Source organism: Salvelinus fontinalis, chromosome 32 (assembly GCF_029448725.1).
Source record: "Salvelinus fontinalis isolate EN_2023a chromosome 32, ASM2944872v1, whole genome shotgun sequence".
Lineage (NCBI taxonomy): Eukaryota > Metazoa > Chordata > Actinopteri > Salmoniformes > Salmonidae > Salvelinus > Salvelinus fontinalis.
In genome coordinates, this window is record NC_074696.1 from 44,904,607 (window position 1) to 44,928,965 (window position 24,359).

General features: G+C 40.2%; 1 protein-coding gene across 4 annotated transcripts; it reads right to left on the minus strand.

Annotated features, from left to right (window-relative positions):
* Positions 1–112: 112 nt before the first annotated feature.
* Positions 113–24,359, minus strand: LOC129831455 (upstream stimulatory factor 2-like). 4 transcript variants are annotated; one of them, XM_055894855.1, is made up of 11 exons: positions 23,926–24,359; positions 13,285–13,337; positions 13,059–13,171; positions 12,654–12,773; positions 12,376–12,538; positions 10,021–10,108; positions 9,698–9,742; positions 8,978–9,036; positions 4,725–4,819; positions 4,372–4,500; positions 113–4,105 (listed from the first exon to the last, which is right to left on the minus strand). In XM_055894855.1, the coding sequence occupies exons 1-11, from the start codon at positions 23,961–23,963 to the stop codon at positions 4,016–4,018; spliced, it is 993 nt and encodes a 330-aa protein (XP_055750830.1). In that variant the 5' UTR covers positions 23,964–24,359; the 3' UTR covers positions 113–4,015. The 4 variants fall into 4 exon arrangements, with proteins under 4 accessions (XP_055750830.1, XP_055750832.1, XP_055750833.1 ...); XM_055894857.1 differs by having other exon boundaries at positions 13,297–13,337; positions 23,926–24,357; XM_055894858.1 differs by lacking the exon at positions 9,698–9,742.

Here is a 24,359-nt window from a genome sequence, read left to right on the forward strand (position 1 = left end):
CTTTAGATGGTGTATGAATACACCCAGTCACTACAAAGATATAGGCGTCCTTCCTAATTCAGTTGCCGGAGAGGAAGGAAACCACTCAGGGTTTTCACCATGAGGCCAATGGTGACTTTAAAACAGTTAGAGTTTAATGGCTGTAATAGGAGAAAACTGAGGATGGATCAACAACATTGTAGTAACTACACAATACTAACCTAATTGACAGAATGAAAAGAAGGAAGCCTGTACATAATACACATATTCCAAAATATGCATCCTGTTTGCAACAAGGCACTACAGTAATACTGCAAAAAATGTGGCAAAGTAATTCACTTTTTGTCAAGAATACAAAGCGTTATGCTTGGGGCAAATCCAATACAATACATTACTGAGTACCACTCTCCATATTTTCAAAAATAGTGGTGGCGAAATCATGTTATGTGCATGCTTGTAATCGTTAAGGACTGGTGAGTTTTTCAGGATAAAAAAAGAAACGGGGTGGAGCTAAGCACAGGACAAATTCTAGAGGAAAACCTGGTTCAGTCTGTTTTCCACCAGACGCTGGGAGATGTATTCATCTCTCAGCAGGACAATAACCTAAAACACAAGGCCAGATCTACACTGGAGATGCTTATCAAGAAGACAGTGAATGTTCCTGAGTGGACGAATTACAGTTGACTTAAATCTCCTTGAAAATCTATGGCAAATCCTGAAAATGGCAATGATCAAGAACCAATTTGACAAAGTATGAAGACATTTGAAAATATTTTGAAAAATTTTCACAATCCAGTTGTGGAAAGCACTTAGAGACTTACCCAGAAAGACACACAGCTGTAATCTCTGCCATAGGTGCTTCTACAAAGTATTGATATAGGGGTGTGAATACTTATGTCAATTAGATATTTCTGTATTTAATTGAATACATTTGCAAACATTTCTAAAATCATATTTTCACTTTTTCATTATGGGGTAGTGTGTAGATTGGTGAAAAAAAAGTAATACATTTTGAATTCAGTCTTTAACACCACAAAATGTATAATAAGTCAAGGGTTATGAATACTTCCTGAAGGCACTAATTGTGCTACTGAAATTGTATATGGTTAAGTTAAGAACAATGGTGTAACACTAATAAAAATATTTTATAACAAATGTGTTTTCCTGAATTGTATGGTGTATTACTAAATAACATATATGCCAAACATCCCCTTTCATTCAACTGTGTATCCGGCAGATTCTTTCCAGACGGCACACGCAAATGAGCCTAATCATAGCCTAAGATGTACCTATCGGTACATACAGTGGCTACTTGATACTCTAATTAGGCCTACTTAAGACCAACAAAAAGTAGAATGCAAACTGTGCAAACAGCGGTTTGCTCATAGTTCAACAACGAATATGACATACCACTTGAAAACAGTAAGTTAGCCTACTCCGTAGTTGAATTCTAAAACATTGACAGGTTTTATATGCTTGACAGCGGCCGCTGCAGTGGCACTCCCCAAGGTGCTTAACTGAATCTTCAGTGAGAGCTTTCTCCCGCGTTTTACTTGGCCTTCTCAAATATAGTTACAAGGCCTATTGTGTAGCCTATTACCGGCAACTTCAGGAGCGTAAAGGCAGAATCTGTAAAGGCCAGCAGCAGCGGGAGGAGAATCAGAACAATTTTTTCCCTTTTGGTTATCTTTATCTCTGGCTCCCTCTTGAGTCATTTGTGTCTTAAAGCATCAGACAAGCTCACTGTATATAGTATATTTTATTAAAACACATTGGGTGTGTCTATATATGGAAAAATACACGTTTAAAAATGTTTGACCAATCGATTGGTCGAAAGAACAGTGGACTCTTGGTGGACCAAGAGTTTTTTTTCAGTCGGGGACAGCTCTATTGGCAATACAAGACTAATTGACCTACAAGTTCAAAATTACATGGAAACTATATTCTCCCTGCTAGCTCATGCTAATGAAACTAAAGTCTGTTGTCCATATTTGTTTCAGTTATATAGTATATTGTTGTCCCTATCCGTCTCAAAGGACCACTCTTTTTCATGGTCCTTCGAGCCAGAAAGGGATAATTATAGCGAGTAGTAAACATTAGGTTAGCCACTCCCCTGGATAAGGTGTTTTAAACAGACAAGATGCCCCCACATTTTTTACAAGGGGGTAAAGGATTGCTTCACCATTTCTGAACAAATCTTTTTTTAATGTAAATAGTATGTTATATAAGTGTCCACTTTTTTAACGATTTCATTTGGTTCTGAGAAACTTAGACCACCCGCAATAGACTTTCTCATTGCTCGTTCTGCAGTATAGGAGCTACGGAAAAATACATCCTTTCAGAAATGGCCACACTCTCATTGTAGTGATGCAGGTCTTTAGATGTTGTACACTTCAGAATAACACAATTTCAACATTATATTCCATTTTATTAGACTCAAGCCATTTCCCCTACCAGCTGTGCTGAGCGGGCTACATGGAGAAGCAGCATACTGCAGAACGAGCAAGTCTATTGCGGGTGGTCCAAGTTTCTCAAAACCAAGTGAAATTGCTAGCGTGTCTGGACCCCTCTACAACATGCCCTTTACATCAAAACAGATTTGGTAAAGAAATTCTGAACCGATCCTTTAACACTGTAGCTCAATTTTCCAAACCCACCTCTATCTCCAGAACCAATCCAATGATTGTGTTAATGCTATAGTATGAACATTGAAATGTTATTGTACAATTGGAATAAATCTTGCCAGTGGTTAGAATGCCATGCTGTGATTGCTTTCAGTGGAGATAAAAACAAGAATGCTGACAACCTTCACTCACAAAGAATTCCTTTAAAGCACTGCTGACCTGGGATGTGCTACAATTATCCTTCATAGCACTGGTTCCCAAACTTTTAAATTACTGGAGGACATGGTGAAAATCCATAATATACAACTCTCCCTCAGATCCTCAATATTGAGTTGAGTTACCCAGTGTCCCAAATTTGAATTGAATGCCTGTAAAATGAGCATCCCCTGTCATAGAGACTCAGGGACAGTTATCATCTTATACATGGCAACGCTGACACATGCTCCAATTAATGTATTGAATACCGGTAAGTGACCTATCACAAGCAGATACATACCATGATTTAATGCCAAATATGCATGATTACCATATAGTGAAAATGATATTCAGGTTAAATGATTTATTGTGCACCAGATGGGACTACACAAGAGATAAGAGAAATTAAGCAAGGAAGAGGGGACTGAAATTAATTTGGGAACCAATATTATATATTGTCCTAATGACCTGAGCTATGCTATCACCTACTGCCCTGATAGTCTGCAATGTCAGGCCTAGTGTCAATACAACGACCATACCTTTACATCGCAGGCCTTTAAAACAGCTTAACCAGTATTCTCTTATCTACCTCCACTTGACAATGAAACAACCCTTTGAAATGGTGTGCATCAAAGGATGAAGGTGCCTGATTTGTCTACCATGGTTTGTAATCGCTAAGGGAAAATGGAACAGCAAAGTTCAGCCCTATATTTGCACTATGATCCCTACCGCCACTGTCTTTTCATTCTGTATACACATTCATTGTAAACTAATACATTAAATGACAAACAAAAGGATTCATTCATGTCAGACATGGTAGTATTACTCACTACAAATGCCCCAAAAAAGCCATGGAAAACTGCAGCAGGTTAAAACAGAATAAATGTGAATTGTCATTGTCCATAACAAAAACAGTTAGGTGAATGCACAACATTTGAAAAGTTGGCTATTCTTTGAGCAGAGGAGGGGAACTAATTTAGTTACAGAGTCATGAATTTCAGCTTTCAGCCTTGGAAGAGAGTGTGTGTGGGGGTTGGAGGGGGCTTGATCAGTCAGCAGTCCACTTCTTCCTCTCAAGCCCTCTGTTCTGTGTATGCGTGGCAATTTCTGATGATGCATGCACGTGAGCATGTGTACTTTCATGTATTCTATAAGTATTTGTATTTTACCAGTGTTCCAGTGAGTAAGTAAGAGTGTGTGTGTGTGTGTCCAGTAGATCACTGTGGTGTCGTATCTCCATTGATCTCTATGCCGTGCTGTTGTAGCTGAGCTCGAAGCAGTGCATTGTCATTCTTCATCTCCTCAATCTATAACATGATAGAACGTCGCAATTAAACAATGTTAACAACCAACTAAGACCTTCATACATAGGCATAAAACATTTCCAAACAAATGCAAACAGGCTGAAACAGGGAGGGACTAAAATAAACTTGTCCAATAAGCAATGATCTTTTTCGTTGCAAAATTGTTCTGTTGTAAAATGTTTTGCTACAATGTGAACCAATGAATACACCCGACGTGTTGTTGACACAGACAGCATAGTGGAATGTGCGAGTTACACATAAGTGTGTACCTGTTGTTTGAGTAGCTCGTTGTCTGCCTGAACTCTCAACACCTCTTTGAAGCTGTCCTGCAATCGTTGGTTATTCTGTCTCAGCTCCCGGATGTAGTCACACGCTTTCGACAGGATCCCTCCTTTACTCTGGAGAGAAGAGGTTGCACATTACTTCTATTATAAGAAATCGTGATTTCGAACAATCTGCCAGATTCTCAGACACAGATTAAGCCTAGTTTTGGACTAAAAACCTATTTCAATAGAGAGTTTCCATTGAGCATGTTTTCTAGTCCGGGACTAGGCTTAATCGGTGTCCTGATAAAGTTGGTTCTATGGGACTTAATCTCTATAGGCAAATTGACCACACTCACTGCTCCAGTCTTAGTACTGTCTATGTTGCAGTCTGGGATGATCTTTGAGAGGGTGACAATCCAGTTGTTGATCTTGTCTCTTCTCCGTCTTTCTACTGCAAACACAATAATCCCATATTTTAGTTGTCAAAGCTACAGCATGAGCCATACTCCTGTGGTGGTAGAATTTGGGGTGAGCTGTTGTAACTTCAAGGGATACAGTGCATTCGGAAAGTACTCAGACCCCTTGACTTTTTCCATATTTTGTCATGTTACAGGCTTATTCTAGACTCTTCCTAGAGCTGGCTGCCTGGCCAAACTGTGCAATCGGGGGAGAATGGCCTTGGTCAGGGAGGTGACCAAGAACTCGATGGTCATTCTGACAGAGCTCCAGAGTTCCTCTGTGGAGATGGGAGAACCTTCCGGAAGGACAACCATTTCTGCAGCACTCCACCATTCAGGCCTTTATGGTAGAGTGGACAGATGGAATCCACTCCTCAGTAAAAGGCACATGACAGCCTGCTCGGAGTTTGACAAAAGACACCTAAAGGACTCTCAGACCATGAGAAACAGTATTCTCGGGTCTGATGAAACCCACATTTAATTCTTTGGCCTGAATGCCAAGCGTCACGTCTGGAGGAAAAATGGCACTATCCCTGCGGTGAAGCATGGTGGTGGCAGCATCATGCTGTCGGGATGTTTTTCAGTGGCTAGGAGACTAGATGGACCTGCTCCAGAGCGCTCAGGACTTCAGACTGGGGCGAAGGTTCACCTTCCTACAGGACAACGGCCCTAAAGCACACAGCCAAGACAACGCAGGAGTGGCTTCGGGACAAGTCTCTGAATGTCCTTGAGTGGCCCAGCCAGAGCCTGGACACGATCAAATATTTCCGGAGAGATCTGAAAATAACTGTGCAGCAACACTCCCCACCCAACCTGACAGAGCTTGAAAGGATTTGCAGAGAAGAATGTGAGAAACTCCCCAAATACAGGTGTGCCAAGCTTGTACCCAAGAAGACTCGAGGCTGTAATCGCTGTCAAAAGGTGCTTCAAGAAAGTACTGAGTAAAGGGTCTGAAAACTTATGTAAAATGTGATATTTCCATTTTTGTATGGAAGACTGACGAGGGGGAAAATACTAATGTAATCCATTTAAGAAAGTGGCTGTAACATAACATAATTTGGAAAAAGTCAAGGGGTCTGAATAGTTCCCGAATGCACTGTAAGTCAGAAGGTTGAAGGCAATTACAGGAAGTTAACTAATTGTTTGATTGGTAATAAAGGGAAAAGTTAGTTGTGATACTGTATGTATTAGTAGGAATCGGATATACATAGTTTAGACTACTTTACAGCAGGAATCGGTTGGACTGCATTGAAGGTACGGTTAATGAAGGTTGGTAGAATTGTGTCGGTTGAGAGACGTAGTTGGATAAAGAGAGATGAAATTGTATGCGTGTATAATGCGGTTACTAGAGATTTTATAAAGTTTAAAAAAACAACAACAACAATATACACTTGTGACGTACGTAGGTGGTGTAAAAAGTATTCGGAGAAATGTTCAGTGGCCCCTTTACGGATCATTTGATAATGATAAGGTTAAAGCACTGCATGACAGTCTAAAGGGTCTGGGAAATAAAGTCTTCGACAAAGGTTGGCACATGTTCTATGCTTTTTAAACAGCTTCCAATGAAAAATATCATTGCCAAGTTAATCAGAGCCTTCGTAAAGAATGAAAGAAATACCACCCAATACATTCTGAAACAAAATCCATGCCCTGTTCAATAGGACCATTGAATGTTGAACATGATTTTCTGTATTCACCCACGCAACCTTTTAACTTGATAGGTAGACTTGTTAACTTATGGCTACAATTTATTGTACTCCCGATGGAGTTTTCGTTGATATCCCCAGCAATGAAGTTCTAAACCAATTTGTGAGTAGGCTAAATTGAACCACTCCACAAGACGGAGTGGGAAACTGGCTCTGTCTCTCAGTCGATTCTGTCTCACGTACCAGAAACCTTATGGACAGAGCACTTCTTTGACAGTGGACTGTTAGGCAGTGCTAGCCCAGTTATAATAAATGTTGATCCCAGAAAGAAACTCAAGTCTCAAGGGCTACCTTAAAAAATGTCTCTCCATTTCTGAATTGGCCGATGTATTTTATAATTTCGGTGATATTAAATCTCAAAATAATAGACATTTAATGAGTGTGAGGCAGAAACTGAATATCCAACGGAAATTGGTAATAAATATATATAGAGTAACATTGCTAAGGTAGACTAAAATGTAAAAGATGACATTGGCATCCCCCATCCATTAAACCTTACAATAGGGGTAAAAGCAAAACATTGTTTGAGAGTGATCCGTGTGTATTATCAGTAGTGATTGAGAGGGTTTTCCTATCGGGAAGAGTATAAGGATCCTAGTTGAAGGAAATAGATATGGAAACTCCCGAAACTAACAAAGACAGTGATAAAATGGAAAGATTTATGGTACTCATGGTTTATCAGTTGATGCTAAATGTAATGAGTGTTGACAGTATGTGAATGATATGTTATTAGTGGCTTTCAGATAGCACTCTAATAATGCCATATCTTAATAATTTGAAGGAGCTAAGGTTTCAATACAAGATCACATAAAGAAACAGAGGGATTAAGCCTCGGGTCAACACCATTTACACAATATACTCAACTGAACAAAAATATAAAAACACAACATGCAACAATTTCAAAGATTTTACTGAGTTACAGTTCATATAAGGAAATCAGTCAATTCAAATACATTCATTAGGCCCTAATATATGGATTTCACATGACTGGGAATACAGATATGCATCTGTTGGTCACAGATTCCCCCCCCCCCCCCAAAAGGAGGGGCATGGATCAGAAAACCAGTAAGAATCTGGTTTGACCACCATTGGCCTCATTCAGCGTGACATCTTCTTCACATAGAGTTGATCAGCCTGTTGATTGTGGCTTGTAAAATGTTGCCCCACTCCTTTTCAATGGCTGTGCGAAGTTGCTGGACATTAGCCGGAACTGGAACACGCCATTGTACAGGTCAATCCAGAGCATGCCAAACATGCTCAATGGGTGACATGTCTGGTGATTATGCAGGCCATGAAACAACTGGGACATTTTCAGCTTCCAGGAATTGTGTACAGATTCTTGTGACATGGGGCTGTGCATTATAATGCTGAAACATGAGGTGATGGCGGCATATGAATGGCACAACAATTGTCCTCAGGATCTCATCATGGTATCTCTCTGTGTATTAAAATTGCAATCGATAACATGCAATTGTGTTTGTTGTCCGTAGCTTATGCCTGCCCATACCATAACCGCACAGCCACCATGGGGCACTCTGTTCACAACGTTGATATCAGAAAACCGCTTGCCCACACGACGCCATACACGGGGTCTGCCATCTGCCCAGTACAGTTGAAACCCGGGATTAATCCGTGAAGAGCACACTTCTCTAGCTTGCCAGTGGCCATCGAAGGAGAGCATTTGCCCACTGAAGTCTGTTATGACGCTGAACTGCAGTCAGGTCAAGACCTTGGTGAAGATGACGAGCACGCAGATGAACTTTCCCGAGGCGGTTTCTGACAGTTTGTGCATAAATTCTTCAGAAACCCTCAGTTTCACCAGCTGTCCAGGTGGCTGGTCTCAGACAATCCTGCAGGTTAAGAAGCTGGCTGTAGAGGTCCTGAGTTGGCGTGGTTACACGTGGTCTACGGTTGTGAGGCCGGTTGAATGTAGTGATAAATTCTCTAAAATGATGTTGGAGGCGGCTTATTGTAGAAATTAACAATACATTTTCTGGCAACAGCTTTGGTGGACATTCCTGCAGGCATGCCAATTGCAAGCGCCCTCAAAACTTGAGCCATCTGTGGCATTTTTTTGTGAGAAAGCTGCACATTTTAGAGTGGCCTTTTATTGTACCCAGCACAAAGCGCACCTGTGTAATGATCATGCTGTTTAATCCGTTTCTTGATTAGCCACACAGGGATGTAAACGAATTTGTGCACATTTGAGAGAAATACGCTTTTTGTGCGCACGGAACATTTCTAGGGCCTTTTATTTCAGCTCGTGAAACATGGGACCAACACTTTACATGTTGCATTTATAATTTTGTTCAGTGTCATTTTTTTTTTATTATACAAAAAACATTTCTTAAGGCTCCTCCTTTTTCTCTCTATGCCCATGGTAAATCTGAACTTTTACTTTCAAGTTTCCATTTGCCAGATAAATACTTTCTATAATCAGTTTACCTTCATTGTGTTGTGCTCTCCTTCTCTCATCCCTAGGTGCCCGTGGACCATCCATCTTCCTGCAAAGAGAGACAAAGACAAATAAATGATCACATTTTATGTCACCGTTAAGCACTGTCAAACCCACACTCATAAAAACAAACAAATTGACTGTGTATTCATATACATTGCGCAAATGTAATAATTTAGTCAGTCATTTAGCAGACGCTCTTATCCAGAGTGCATACATTTTCATACTTTTTTGTACTGGCCCCCCATGGGAATTGAACCAACAACTCTGGCATTGCACGTGCCAGGCTCTAGCAACTGAGCCACATGGGACCTGCATGAATCCACCATACTATCAACAAATTATCTATTGATAAGCAACTGCTTGCTAATGTTTGGGCTATGGTTAAAGTAAGGCTTAAGCTAAGGGTTAGGATAAGGGATAGGGCTAGGGTTAGTAGATTGTCAGCTGAAATGTTACTGACTGTAGAGTATCTATGGATGGACTATCCAAATAAAGTATTCCCGATTTGTTTCCTCGCCCCCATTGAAGAGGACTCCTTCGGTGAACTTATAACCCAAAGCTATATACACACACACTATACATCACGTTCACCTGACAGGTACACTAAGACATATGATTCATCACGACTAGTGGATTCACCACACATCTGCCAAGGATGGGAGGAGAGGGGGTTAGTTTTAGAGGATGCGAGCGAAAGTAGTCCTCACCAGTTTGAACTGCCATGCTGTAGTATCTCATTTTCACCGTGGTCTCTGGGGATGGCAGGTAAGTGGGACAGTTTTTTGTTTTCTCACGTTTTGATTTCTTTTGAATGTTTTATCATGATACACACAATCACAAACCAAATCATGCCAAAATTGGCGGGTAAATACAAAGAGGTGATCATTTCCTGAAGGTTTAGCTAGGGAAAGTCCATTCCAATGTGGAGTTGGGAGGGAGAAGTGAGATGAACCACGTAGATGGGGGAGCATTGGGGTGTGATGAATGTGTATGGAACACTAAACTGTGTGGCAGGTGAAGCCGTACTCACGTGGTGTAGGTGTGTGTGCGAGGGGCAATGGTCCTTGGCGTGCCAGCTTGCAACCCATCAGGTGGGCTCATCATCACATAGAACTGACCTAGTGTCAGAGGTAGTACAAATTAGGGATTTATATGATTCCCAAGAAAGACTATTGTGACTTAACGTCTCTGGCCCTATTGAGATAAAGGCAATAGTCAAAACTATATTCAGTCAAATATATGTATTTTTACAGACAATTATTTACTGTGTTGCATGTGGGACATATTTTGGAGATGGACCATTGCAAGGCAACAGTTAGACACGCGAGAGAGTGAAGGGAGGACCACCCTGTGAACTCCGTGAGCTAGCAAGACTGCTATTTTATTGTTTTAGCTATTGCTTTAAAAAGCTGTTGTAATGCGGTCTGAGTAAACCAAAGTGATGAACTCTTAGCTAGTCCCGCATCCCAGACTACCGTGAGGACAGCATTGGATTTGTTTTTGGTTCAACTATCATTGGATGATTTCTGCTTTTTCTCTCTCCGCTCAGATGCTCGACAGACAGATGCTGTGAGAGACTGAGCTCTGGGTGATTTTAGTAACGTTAGCTACTGGTTGTGGTAAAACAAGCGATGAACTGTAGCTATATAATTAGCTACATTGGGACCAGTCTTGATTATTCGAAGAGTACTGTGTTTTTATCCTTCTCAGAAGAGGGACTTTTTTTCAACCGTGTTTGAATGGGACAGCCACTGGCCCGTTCGCTTCTCATCAGTCACGATCTGGATTTAGGTCCTTACCAATTAAGTATACATAGATGTAATTGAAATTATGTTGATAACTTTTGGTTAATAACTTGATTCAAGCTTGAGTTTTGGATTGAAACTGAATTGATACTGAATTAATTGTCTTGACTTTAATAATAAAGAATGACTGTACATCTTGTTTGTTGCGATCATTCTTTATCATAGTTCAAGGGGATATCTATTTGTGCCTTTTCTCCCTGTAAATACACTGCTCAAAAAAATAAAAGGAACACTTAAACAACACAATGTAACTCCAAGTCAATCACACTTCTGTGAAATCAAACTGTCCAATTAGGAAGCAACACTGATTGACAATAAATTTCACATGCTGTTGTGCAAATGGGATAGACAAAAGGTGGAAATTATAGGCAATTAGCAAGACAACCCCAATAAATGAGTGATTCTGCAGGTGGTGACCACAGACCACTTCTCAGTTCCTATGCTTCCTGGCTGATGTTTTGGTCACTTTTGAATGCTGGCGGTGCTCTCACTCTAGTGGTAGCATGAGACGGAGTCTACAACCCACACAAGTGGCTCAGGTAGTGCAGTTCATCCAGGATGGCACATCAATGCGAGCTGTGGCAAAAAGGTTTGCTGTGTCTGTCAGCGTAGTGTCCAGAGCATGGAGGCGCTACCAGGAGACAGGCCAGTACATCAGGAGACGTGGAGGAGGCCGTAGGAGGGCAACAACCCAGCAGCAGGACCGCTACCTCCGCCTTTGTGCAAGGCCTGCTGGAGGCCATTTTGCATGGCTCTGGCAGTGCACCTCCTTGCACAAAGGCGGAGGTAGCGGTCCTGCTGCTGGGTTGTTGCCCTCCTACGGCCTCCTCCACATCTCCTGATGTACTGGCCTGTCTCCTGGTAGCGCCTCCATGCTCTGGACACTACACTGACAGACACAGCAAACCTTTTTGCCACAGCTCGCATTGATGTGCCGTCCTGGATGAACTGCACTACCTGAGCCACTTGTGTGGGTTGTAGACTCCGTCTCATGCTACCACTAGAGTGAGAGCACCGCTAGCATTCAAAAGTGACCAAAACATCAGCCAGGAAGCATAGGAACTGAGAAGTGGTCTGTGGTCACCACCTGCAGAATCACTCCTTTTTTGGGGGTGTCTTGCTAATTGCCTATAATTTCCACCTTTTGTCTATTCCATTTGCACAACAGCATGTGAAATTTATTGTCAATCAGTGTTGCTTCCTAAGTGGACAGTTTGATTTCATAGAAGTGTGATTGACTTGGAGTTACATTGTGTTGTTTAAGTGTTCCCTTTATTTTTTTGAGCAGTGTATATATATATTTAGGGGTACATTACTTATTAGGTGGAGGCACTGCACTACATTATTTATGGTTACACACACATTAACCTTCACATTCTGACTACAGACCACATACTCCAACACCAAGATACTAGGTTAAAACTGATTGGAACTCAGAAGAGGGTTACAAATGAATTTGTAAAAAATATATATATATTTATACAGTATATCTTTGATCATAACATAATGCTATGTATGAGCTGCACTAGTGAATGGTTACACTATATGTGGGTTTCATACTAGGATTGGTGGCTACTCACCTCCGGCCTGTGTGAGTGTTGGGTCAGCCTGCACCGACACTGCTGTGGCTGCCCCATCACTGACACTGACTGTGGCAGCAGGGAAATAGGCAAAACGCGTTTCCCCTCCCACCGTCTCCCCCGCTGGACTACCCCCATTACTGAAGGGGTTCTGAATAACAGCCTAGCGAGAGAGAGAGAGAGAGAGAGAGAAAAGGCAAATTAGACAGCACTACTCCCCTAAGATGATAGGGTATGCCATGCCCACACACACCACACACCACACACACCACACACACCTGTGCCACTGCTTGCTGTACTCCAGTAAATGCAGCAGTGGAAACCACACTGACTGCCCCAGTCCCGTCGCCTGCTACCTCTAGCTGGTCATCTGTCACTTGGACCACACGATAGGTCACCTGGAGTGAAGAAAGTCAAGGGGAGAGGTCAGGACAGGAGTATGCCAAACATTTCAGATATAAAGTTTATTCTGATTCTTCGCCAAGTACATTTGACATATACCAGGAATTTGACCTGGAGAAATGGTGCCGACAACAATAAACAGAATATACAGACAAAATTATTTACACATAATCTACAGATTCTTCTTGTTATTTGTTCAGCCAGACAAGGGGGGTTTTGTGTTACTGTGGTAGTAAGAACTGTGTGTGTTCAAAATTGGCTAGGTCATTGATTGAGCTCACCTGTCCTCCACTGTTCTCTGTGCGGAACTGGTATTGAACATTATGATCCGCAAAAGCTGCAGCCTGCTGTACACTCTCTATGGTAACTGCAGTCTGCTCCTCTGTCCCCACACCTTTTGAGAAAAAAACACTAGCATGTTAGAACCCACACTTAAGCGCTCTCTCTCACACACACACACACACACATTCCATAATTACCCGTTTGAACTGAGTAAATTTCACACACCCCGATACCTACCTTCCAGTTGTAGAATCTCCTCTGTTTCCTGTTTCTCGTGACTGATGGAAAGAGAAGGGATTTTTTTTGTTATAAACACTCATATTCAATTGATCAGCTGTGTGCTATAGGCTAATTAATAATAGTCCAGCAGATAAGAACGTAATATACCAAGATCGTTCCACTTTATGATACAAGTATCGAACTTGATACACTAATACTAAATACCTTAAGGAACATTTTAAAGATTGGAGGCAGTCTGGGAAGCATGTCAGTCAACCAGGGCGGCCATTTTAATAAATGGCTGCCAATCGGATTTCCTGTTAAAAGAAAATAGGGTAAAATCACTCCAAACAATGTTTTTATCTGCCCACTATATAAACCCCACAGATAAGAAAGACAATAATTCTGATCATAAAATAGCTTTAAGACCTTCATAGGGGTCATATTGAGGTTATTTTGATCATAGTCCAATGTCGACGGGAAAAATTGTGGACTTTGTGATACAGCCACCAAATTTCACACACAGCTGGGGCATGTCTAAAGAAGTATTTTTGGCTAGAGTCATCATATATTTTGTCCATTACCCCCTGGCGACCAAAGGCCACCAGGACATAATACATTCCCATGGGATTTTACATAAAAAGTGAAGTGTACAGGGAAGGTTTGCTGTAATTTTTCTTAACATTTACACAAAACAGAATATTACATTACAGTGCCTTCAGAAAGTATTCATACCCCTTGACTTATTACAGATTTTATTGTTGCTCAACTCCATTCTGTTTATTTTTTATCCTGAAAAACTCCCCAGTCCTTAACGAATCCAAGCATACAAATTATGATTATAAATATGGAGTGGTAGTCACTAATGTGTTGTAGCCCTGACACAAACCTAATGCTTTCAATTGATGACAGAAAGTGAATGCTTTGCCACATTTTTTACAGTATTACTTTAGTGCCTTTTTGCAAACATGATGTATGTTTTGGAATATTTATTTTATTACTACACCACCGGTCAAAAGTTTTAGAACACCTACTCATTCAAAGGTTTTCTTTATTTTTACTATTTTCTACATTGTAGAATAATAGTGAAGACATCACAATTATGAAATAACACATATGGAATCATGTAGTAACCAAAAAAGTGTTAAACACATCAAAATATATTTTATATTTGAGATTCTTCAAAATAGCCACCCTTTGCCTCGATCAGCGAACACCCATATTACTTTTTAAAGTGTTTACATGTCAACTACTAGAACTAGCCATTTTTTTGCCCACATTTTCACCACTTTTCTACAAAAACATTTAAGGTTATGTATATATGGCATCTTATTTTGTTATCCAGGCCCCCCTCAAACATTTTCAACTATCATTGGGCTGTATGTACCAATTATTTAAGGAGATATGGCCATGTGAATCGTGCCCACAACGGCGCCCCCCCCGCCCCCCACAAAAAAAAATATGTTAGGAGCTTAAGTCATAACATTATGATGTCATGTAATTTCCTTGAGATACGGTGAATACGGAAAGTATTCAGACCCCTTGATTTTGTCAGGTTGGATGGGGAGCGTCGCTGCACAGCTATTTTCAGGTCTCTCCAGAGATGTTTGATCAGTTTCAAGTCCGGACTCTGGCTGGGACACTCAAGGACATTCAGAGACTTGTTCCAAAGCCACTCTACGTTGTCTTGGCTGTGTGCTTAGTGCATTGTCCTGCTGGAAGGTGAACCTTCACCCCCAGTCGGAGGTCCTGAGCGCTCTGGAGCAGGTTTTCATCAAGGATCTCTCTGTGTGCCTTTCCAAATCATGTCCAATCAATTGCATTTGGTCTTCATTATGGGGTATTGTGTGTAGATTGATGACGGAATTAAAAAAATATATATTTTTTCCGAATAAGGCTGTAACGTAACAAAATGTGAAAAAGTCAAGGCATGGTACCTTTGGTTTAATAGATTCATCCTTATCACCTTTACATTATGTTATGCAACCTGCTTATAATATCTCTCCTTTGTTGCAGAACCACAAACAAATCTGACTTCACCATGTCCAACCACATGTCCTTTATACATGTTGGAACATTGGCGTCTGCTTGCTCTCTGACTATAGCAGAGTATCCCTGGTGAAATCTATCCAACAAGTTCCCCCATCGGGTTTCTTTGCCTATTTTTCAGCGGCCATATTAGAAATGACCGCCAGGGGGGTAAAGGACAAAATCTGTGATGGCACTATAGCCTAAAATACTTATTTAGACATGCCCTAAGTCTGTGTGAAATTTGGTGGCTCTATCAAAGTCCAATTTTTTCCCCTATAACCGCTGGTCTATGGTCAAAATGACCTTGATGTGACCTCCATGAAGGTCTTAAGAGTACTTTATGATGATAATTATTGTCTATATTATCTGTGCGGTTTATTTAGTGGGTAGATAACATTACAAAGTCATTTTTATATTGTTTGGAATGACTTTACCCTATTTTACTTTGAACATGACATCCAGATTAACTGACAAGCTTCCCATACTGCCTCCAATCTTTAAAATGTTCCTTAATGTATCTAGTATTAATGTACCAAGTCTGATACTTTTATCATAAAATGGAACATTTATTTCACCTATTCGCTGGACTATAAGTGACTGTGTGTACTAGCGGTGCATGAGTCAGCCATTTTTTCACCTGCCCGCAATTGCTAATAAGCCATCCACATATGTGAAAAAGTGAAAAAAAAAAAAAAAAAAAAAGGAAAAATAAATAAATAAATCGGCAGCCCGCACCCGACCCTAACCCGTTAATATAGAAAATGCGCTGAAGGCTACAGTCAGAGACGGCATAACTATTTTTTGACGGGGGTGTAGGAATTTGTTGTGACTGATTTTGATGTTTTTGCATATCATTTCAACCAATTTAGTAGGCTATTTGTTTCATTAACCTCTCTTCTGTCATTATATATAAAAAAAATTTACACCCCTTTTTTCTATTTAGATCTTGTCCAACGGGCTCGGGAGGCAAACGTTTCGTCATGCGTCCTCCGAAACATGACCCGCCCAAACAGCGCTTCTTAACACCCGCCCGCTTAACCCGGAAGCCAGCCGTACCAATGTGTCAGAGGAAACACAGTTCAACTGACAACCGAGGTCAGGCTCCAGGCGCCCAGCCCGCCAGAAGAACTCGCTAGAGCACAATGAACCAAGTAAAGCCCCCTGGCCAAACCCTCCCCTAACCCGGACGATGCTGGGCGTCGTTGTGCGCCGCCCTATGGGACTCCCTATCACGGCCGGTTGTGATACAGCCCGGGATCGAACCCAGGTCTGTAGACACCTCTAGCACTGCGATGCAGTGCCTTAGATCACTGCGCCACTCGGGAGGCCCCTTTTCTGTCATTATGATGCCCTAGATTACTAAATAAACCCTTGCTCACCAGAATAACGTCATAAATGATTGAAGCATTCATTCTCTCTAGTTGACGTCGGTAAAGTTACGTCATTTCTGGTTCTTTCATGGAGCAAAGATGCTTAGGGACTGGGGTGAAAATTTGAGCTATGACGGTCTTGGAATATGAGGTTACATAATTGGCCAGGCCAATGTACACGGTCACCGACATAACTGTTCGGGGATGGGGAAAGAGAAAAAAAATCTTTACATAGATATGCTTCTTAATAAAACCTATTTGAAACAAGCCAATACACTTTGTATTATCATGGCGTTACATTATTATTCAGGTTATTATTTATTAAATCAACAAATTAAGAAATGCCAGGTTGGAGAGAATCTGTCCCATTTTCGTATTGACAACATTAACAGAGTCCAAACAAAGACATATGACTACCATGTCCTTGTCTGTTGGCTTTTCTGCATATAAAATAAATAAATAAATACAGATCCTATTTCGACGCACAAAACCATTCAAACAAAGTCTGATATGTATAGGTGCGGAGCTATTGTGAAATAGCACAGTTACAAGTGGAAATCAAACTGGATGGACAACAGAAATAGAGGAAGGACTAAGAACAAACAAGAGAGAACTATTATAAAGTAGACTGTGTCTGTAAAATGTGTATAAGATGTATAAATTGAAGGTAAAAACAGAAATGTTTATCAGTTTACTCCAATTGGGGGATCGGTGGTAGGGTTTGCGGGGAATAATAATAAAGGTATACTCTTTAAAAAAGTATGTATGTCTATGTAGGTATGTGTATGTATATATGTGTATATGTATGCATACGTGAATGGATATATATATTTACCCCAAAAAATATGGGGGATTGGAAATGATGCAGACAATTACATTGGAAGCAACATTCTTTCCGCAATATTAAGCTGATCCACCCCCCCCCCCCCCCAAAAAATAAAAAATAAATAAAAACAAATAATAAAAAAATAAAAAGTCTGATATGTGAATATTTCAGGAAAAGTGGGAGAACCTAACGTCACAAACCCTGTTTGCTGTCATTCGATGGCATTGGCATATGTTCTTCAAAGAGAGGACACCGTAATCTGAGAGATAACGCAGCCTAAGCTACTGAAAATTGGTATTTAACAATATTAAAATCAGGACAAGAGCGTTTGCTTTTTAATGAAGAGATGGTGTCCAGACAAGATACTTTAGGAAACTTTCTAAATGGACATAATAGGCCTATAGAGAATCAGCAAACTCACACACCCCTGTAAAAGCACACATCAATCAAAGCCACCAACGCATGTCAGACTCAAGAGCAAATGTTTTGCCTTTCCTTAAAATGTATTCAAAAACCTAGGTCTACCTTAGGCTTTCCAAAAGTAGGCTAGAAGATAATGAATTGATTGACAAGTATGAAAGGGACAGCTATGCTATAGTATGAAGATGACATTGACAATCATTAAAAGAAACAAATACACGCAACAGCATATTTATCAGCGATACTGATTATCAAAGGGGAGAGTGTTGGAAAGAATGCATGTCAAATATTAATATTATTATAATACTTCTACGGATTTCATTGTCTTACTGTGTGAGGTGAAGAAAATTTTAAAAATGACTGAGAAGCCCAAATGGGCACTTTCCTACATTTGACATTTACAAAAAGCAGGCCAGATACTTTTATGTGTGCTCAGGTACTTGCGTGCCATCAACACTAACAGGATAGAGAAACCAGACACATGCTCATTGCTCTCACATGGAGTGGGTAAATTATGGTATGAAATAAACCAAAACTTGTTTCTCACAAGTGGAGCAGCTTGTGAGCTCTGCAAACAACGTTTCCACTCCGATAATGAGATGGGTATATTACTGTAATTAATACATGCATTAACAGAAATGTATGTAACCAAATGACAGGGATTAACGGTATTCTACTTTGTGGGGATAGGAGGGTGTCAATTTTTGTTGGGCTCACCTAGGGTGGTATATCGGCCAGTCTATCAATTAAGAAAAGATTCTGTATGAAATAACACCATGCCAGGTTGGAGAGGAAATGTGCGCATTATAGGCCACAGAGCCAGAACAACCTTGTCGACTGCTGTTGAATAATTAATGAAGTCAGACAAACTTTTTTTTATTTAAAGACCGATTTATTTACTAGCAAGCAATGGAAATGTGCATTGAATAAAATAAAGTCCACACATACATTTCTTTTTGCATAGTACTCTACACCCCGCGCATCTAGGGATGAGCTGCTCAAGCATCAAAGGAAAGTTGGAAAGAGGACACATAGTACATTTACATTTAAGTCATTTAGCAGACGCTCTTATCCAGAGCGACTTACAAGTACTTACATTCATACTTTTTTTTTTTTTGTACTGGCCCCCCGTGGGAATCGAACCCACAACCCTGGCGTTGCAAGCGCCATGCTCTACCAACTGAGCCACACGGGACCTAGTACGTTTAATAGCCAGACTAAGTTGCTTTTTTCATTAGTAAACACTTCCGCTATTAGGACATGTTGATCTACATGAAAATGAAGTTAACATTACATTTTTAAAAATCCTCAAATGCATGTAGGCCTATTTAAACGGTTTTGACGGTTATTTTATTTTCATGGCGGGCTTCATCCATAACCATCAGTTATTCAATTACCGTCACAGCCCTAATGAAAATGAACCCCCCCCCCCCCCAAAAAAATAACAGGAAAGATTTTCTTTGCAAAATGTCCATATGACATCAGTTTCCCCGGTTGTAAGGAAAGAGAAATCTGTGAAAATTACCCAAAATGTTTATGATAAGATTTCTGTTCAGCTTGGTTGAATAGGCCTATTTTATGTGGTTGGAATACTATCAGCTTTTATGATGCTGATAAACATAGCACCTTTACAGACGGTATAACTGTGCATTCACATTCTGTCAAGATGCTAAAATAAATACGGTTGAAGTTGGAAGTTTACATAAACTTTAGCCAAATACATTTAAACTCAGTTTTTCACAATTCCTGACATTTAATTCTAGTAAAAATTCCCTATCTTAGGTCAGTTAGGATCACCACTTTATTTTAAGAATGTGAAATGTCAGAATAATAGTAGAGAGAATGATTTATTTCAGCTTTTATTTAATTCATTACATTCCCAGTGGATCAGAAGTTTACATACATTTAATAATTAGTATTTGGTAGCATTGCCTTTAAATTGTTTAACTTGGGTCAAACGTTACAGGTAGCCTTCCACAAGCTTCCCACAATAAGTTGGGTGAATTTTGGCCCATTCCTCCTGACAGAGCTGGTGTAACTGAGTCAGTTTTGTAGGCCTCCTTGCTCGCACACACTTTTTCAGTTCTTCCCACAAATGTTCTATAGGATTGAGGTCAGGGCTTTTTGATGGCCACTCCAATACCTTGACTTTGTTGTCCTTAAGCCATTTTGCCACAACTTTGAAAGTATGCTTGGGGTCATTGTCCATTTGGAATACCCGTTTGCGACCAAGCTTTAAACTTCCTGACTGATGTCTTGAGATGTTGCTTCAATATATCCACATAATTTTCCTTCCTCACGAAGCCATCTATTTTGTGAAGTGCACCAGTCCCTTCTGCAGCAAAGCACACCCACAACATGATGCTGCCACCCCCGTGCTTCACGGTTGGGATGGTGTTCTTCGGCTTGCAAGCTTCTTCCTTTTTCCTCCAAAAATAACAATGGTCATTATGACCAAACAGTTCTATTTTTGTTTCATCAGACCAGTGGACATTTCTCCAAAAAGTACAATCTTTGTCCCCATGTGCAGTAGCAAACTGTAGTCTGGATTTTTTATGGCAGTTTTGGAGCAGTGGCTTCTTACTTGCTGAGCAGCCTTTCAGGTTATGTCAATATAGGACTTGTTTTATTGTGGATATAGATACTTTTGTACCTGTTTCCTCCAGCATCTTCACAAGGTCCTTTGCTGTTGTTCTGGGATTGACTTGCACTTTCCACACTAAAGTACGTTCATCTCTAGGAGCGGTATGACGGCTACGTGGTCCCATGGTGTTTATACTTGTGTACTATTGTTTGTACAGATGAACGTGGTACCTTCAGGCGTTTGGAAATTGCTCCCAAGGATGAATCAGACTTGTGGAGGTCTACAATTTTTTTTCTAAGGTCTTGGCTGATTTCTTTTAATTTTCCCATGATGTCAAGCGAAGAGGCACTGAGTTTGAAGGTAGGCCTTGAAATACATCCACAGGTACACCTCCAATTGACTTAAATTATGCCAATTAGCCTATCAGAAGCTTCTAAAGCCATGACATAATTTTGTGGAATTTTCCAAGCTGTTTAAAGGCAGTCAACTTAGTGTATGTAAACTTCTGACCCACTGGAATTGTGATACAGTGAATTATAAGTGAAATAAACTGTCTGTAAACAATTGTTGGAAAAATGACTTGTGTCATGCACAAAGTAGATGTCCTAACCGACTTGCTAGAACTATAGTTTGTTAACAAGAAATTTGTGGAGTGGTTGAAAAGTTTTAATGACTTCAACCTAAGTGTATGTAAACTTCCGACGTCAACTGTACATTAATTATTCATTTTGGTTGCCTATCCTGACGTGAAGTTTGTTCTATAGATAGTATCTGACTCTGATGTGTGCCACAGAAAGTATCTGACTCTAGCCACAAAATTAAGGAAATTATTAGGGGGGGGATTTCGGCAGGCAAGAAAATGGCCTTTCTAATTTCCTTAATTTTATGGCTAGAGTCAAATACTTTCTGTTGCACAAATCATAGTCAAATATTTTCTATAGAACAAACTTCACGTCAGGATAGGCAACTGAAATGTATAATTTATATATGTGTCTTATATTAAACAGAGGGAGTAAAATGTAGGCAAGCAATAAACAGAACAACTACTAGTTGAATAAGACATGGGAGAGATGACAAATTTTGTCAAAGTGATTTATTTATAGACTCATACACTTGAAACAAATAGCCAAACCAAAAACTGCAGACATTACTAGGATCAAACTGACATAAAAAATTCAATGAAACGCAGCCTACTGTGATCAGAAATCTCAACTAGCAAGGAAGTCCCAGCAATGAAGAATTGAGTGTGTGCGCGTTCACGCAAAGGGGGGGGGGGGTTGGGGGTGTTCTGGCAGGGGAGAGATTTCCGGCACAACACTGCCAATGGTATCAACCCCCTTTACCACGTCAACAAATATTTCCCAAACATGACTTTTCTTTTCCTCCTTCTCTTTATTTTCAACTCTCCATTTCACAGCTTTTCTAATATTGAATTAAACTCAGACATGTTTGCCTACAAAAATCAATATTACCTTTTTCTGCCCGTCCCCAAAAGCATTTGGGGATTGGCGTGTTTGGTATTTGCCGTGCGTAGTTAGGCCCTAAAGTTTAGGCTTACGCACCAATGCCAGATAGCCAAACATAATTAAAGAAAAACCTCAAGGTAGCCTATAGATATAAATGGCACAATATTATGCCTTTATGGACTTATTTATGTATTGTTTTCTCTTTATTCAACCCACCTGCCCCTCATCCACACAATATTTAGCCTAATGACCCTAAAACAGTCAGCCCTGCGAATATAACAGGAGACTGCGGGTTAGGAGTCAATCCGTGCATTACTGTGTACTTCTTATACCCTGACTACACCACTCGCGTTGCAAAGTAAATTTAGGAATATATGTTTATTCAACATACATATTATTCAATTATTGCACCCAAACTGCTTGTGCCGTCAACAAGCGTCTGCTTTGCCAAGGGCTAAAATAGAAGTCATTCCTATTTCTGACCTGCAAGTCCTGCCTCGCCCATCTCATTGGTTTATAAAAGCAGGTACCCACGTGCCATCTCCTCATTGGTTATACCCACGTGGGTGATTGAAAGATGAACTGTTTTGCCTGTTGTGGTAATACTATGAAAGTGTAGATGCCAATCACCATATAAATTCAAAGGTTAAAATGCCTGGAAGGAGGAGAGAACTAGAAACGACTCGGTTGACCGTTTTATGTGTGGATAATTTTCGGAGTAGAAGACCTTGTGCATTTCAGGTAAAATAGCAACTCAATGTTTATATCCCAGGTCAAATTAGCTAGCAACAGCAAGCTAGCTAAATAGGACAACTTAGCTAGCAAGTGCAAGCTAACTAGCCATACATGTTTAATGCTTTTCGACCTGTCCCCAAATTAATGTAATTGTTTCAGAGTTTGTTTTAATCTTTTAACCTGCGTGTCGTGATCGCGTTTGGTGTACGGGACAAAATAAATGTATGCACTATAGCGCACGCGCGCAGCCGGTTTGTGTTCAGTGTTACTGTACACTGATATCAGAGCAAGAGTGCCCCTGGCGTTGTGTTAGCGGAAAAAAGATGACATTCGAAATGTGGACTCATCACCATACTAGACTGCTAAAGTTGAATTAGTAAAATTTACCCATATTGGCCGACGTTTTTTTTTTTGGTAATAAGAATACAATTTGCATGCATCAGCAGGTCAACACTAGACGTTCAACTTTCCCTCCACTTCGAAAACGTTGACAAATTGGTAACGCCCACTCAATCCTTCGAACCGAGGCTAAAACATTATGACTGCAGTCTCAGTCTAAAGGCAAAGCTCAAGACCGTGCTGTTCAGAAAAACTTTCAAGGCGGGTGTGAGAACGCGCTTTACAAATTAGATAAATTATTATTAAACCAATAGTGGAATATTGCAAAATTATATAATGGAATCATTGAAGCAAATGCATTATTCAAAATGTAGCCAGTTTCATGTAACCAATAAATGATATTATAATTGCTGTTCATTATGGGCTGCAAACAAACAAATCACAGGAGGATAATGTATTTTTTTTTACTGGCGTAACACTGAGAAGTATAGAAGTTGTGTATATACATCGTGCATTATTATGAATCTTATTGATGCATTTCTCAACAAAAAAAGCGGCATCATACCCTTTCTAATCACATCACTGACATTAAAACCGTTGTAATAATTTGACAGTTACAGCTACATAGTTGACCTACAAGACTGTCGCTGGTCTCGCTTGACTGAGTCGAGTAAATAAACCATAGCAATAATAACTGAATGCAATGCACGACATATTAAACAAACACCTTAAAAGATATTGGTCTTTCCATTGGATTTACAAAACTAAATCTATTACAGGAAATAAAACATTTGTTCATATAGCTAGCGCTAATGTGTTGCAAAGATGGTGCCTAGGCCTGTGAAGCTATTGTGAGCGTAGAATGCGTTTTCTTACCCTGTAGAGCTGTCCAAACTCTGTTCATGCATATCCATGAAGGTTACAGTTTAAAATGTGATATTCAGCGACACTGAAATACGGAGTTGGAAGTACTGATCACGGGGACAAACAAGGGTCATGTGAGAAAGACCGTCCAGAACACGTGAGGTACCGACCGGGCAAACAGTTAAAATGGAGACCGCTGCAGAGCTGGAAGGTGGTTTCGTTCTGTGTGTTTTTTTGACTCTATCACGTCCCCCTCTTCTTGGTAAATCCGAGATTCGGTTGTCAGAATTGGCTACTGTAAAAGCTTCTAACGAAATTTACCGTAGGATTTATAGATGGGAATTGGGCAGATATTTCCGTGACTAACTGGTTTATTTTGTACCTTCTATAAATTTTTTATTTATTGTTCCCTGGTTGGGCTATTTGCACTCATAGTGGTGTTAAAT

Coding starts and splice junctions, on each gene's coding strand:
- LOC129831455 (XM_055894855.1), bottom strand. CDS start 23,963: ATGGATATGCATGAACAGAGTTTGGACAGCTCTACAGG. Junction 13,172..13,284: donor ACTGGAAGGTAGGTATCGGG/GTGTGTGAAATT, acceptor TTTTCTCAAAAG/GTGTGGGGACAGAGGAGCAG. Junction 4,501..4,724: donor ACAGTACTAAGACTGGAGCA/GTGAGTGTGGTC, acceptor TCTTCTCTCCAG/AGTAAAGGAGGGATCCTGTC.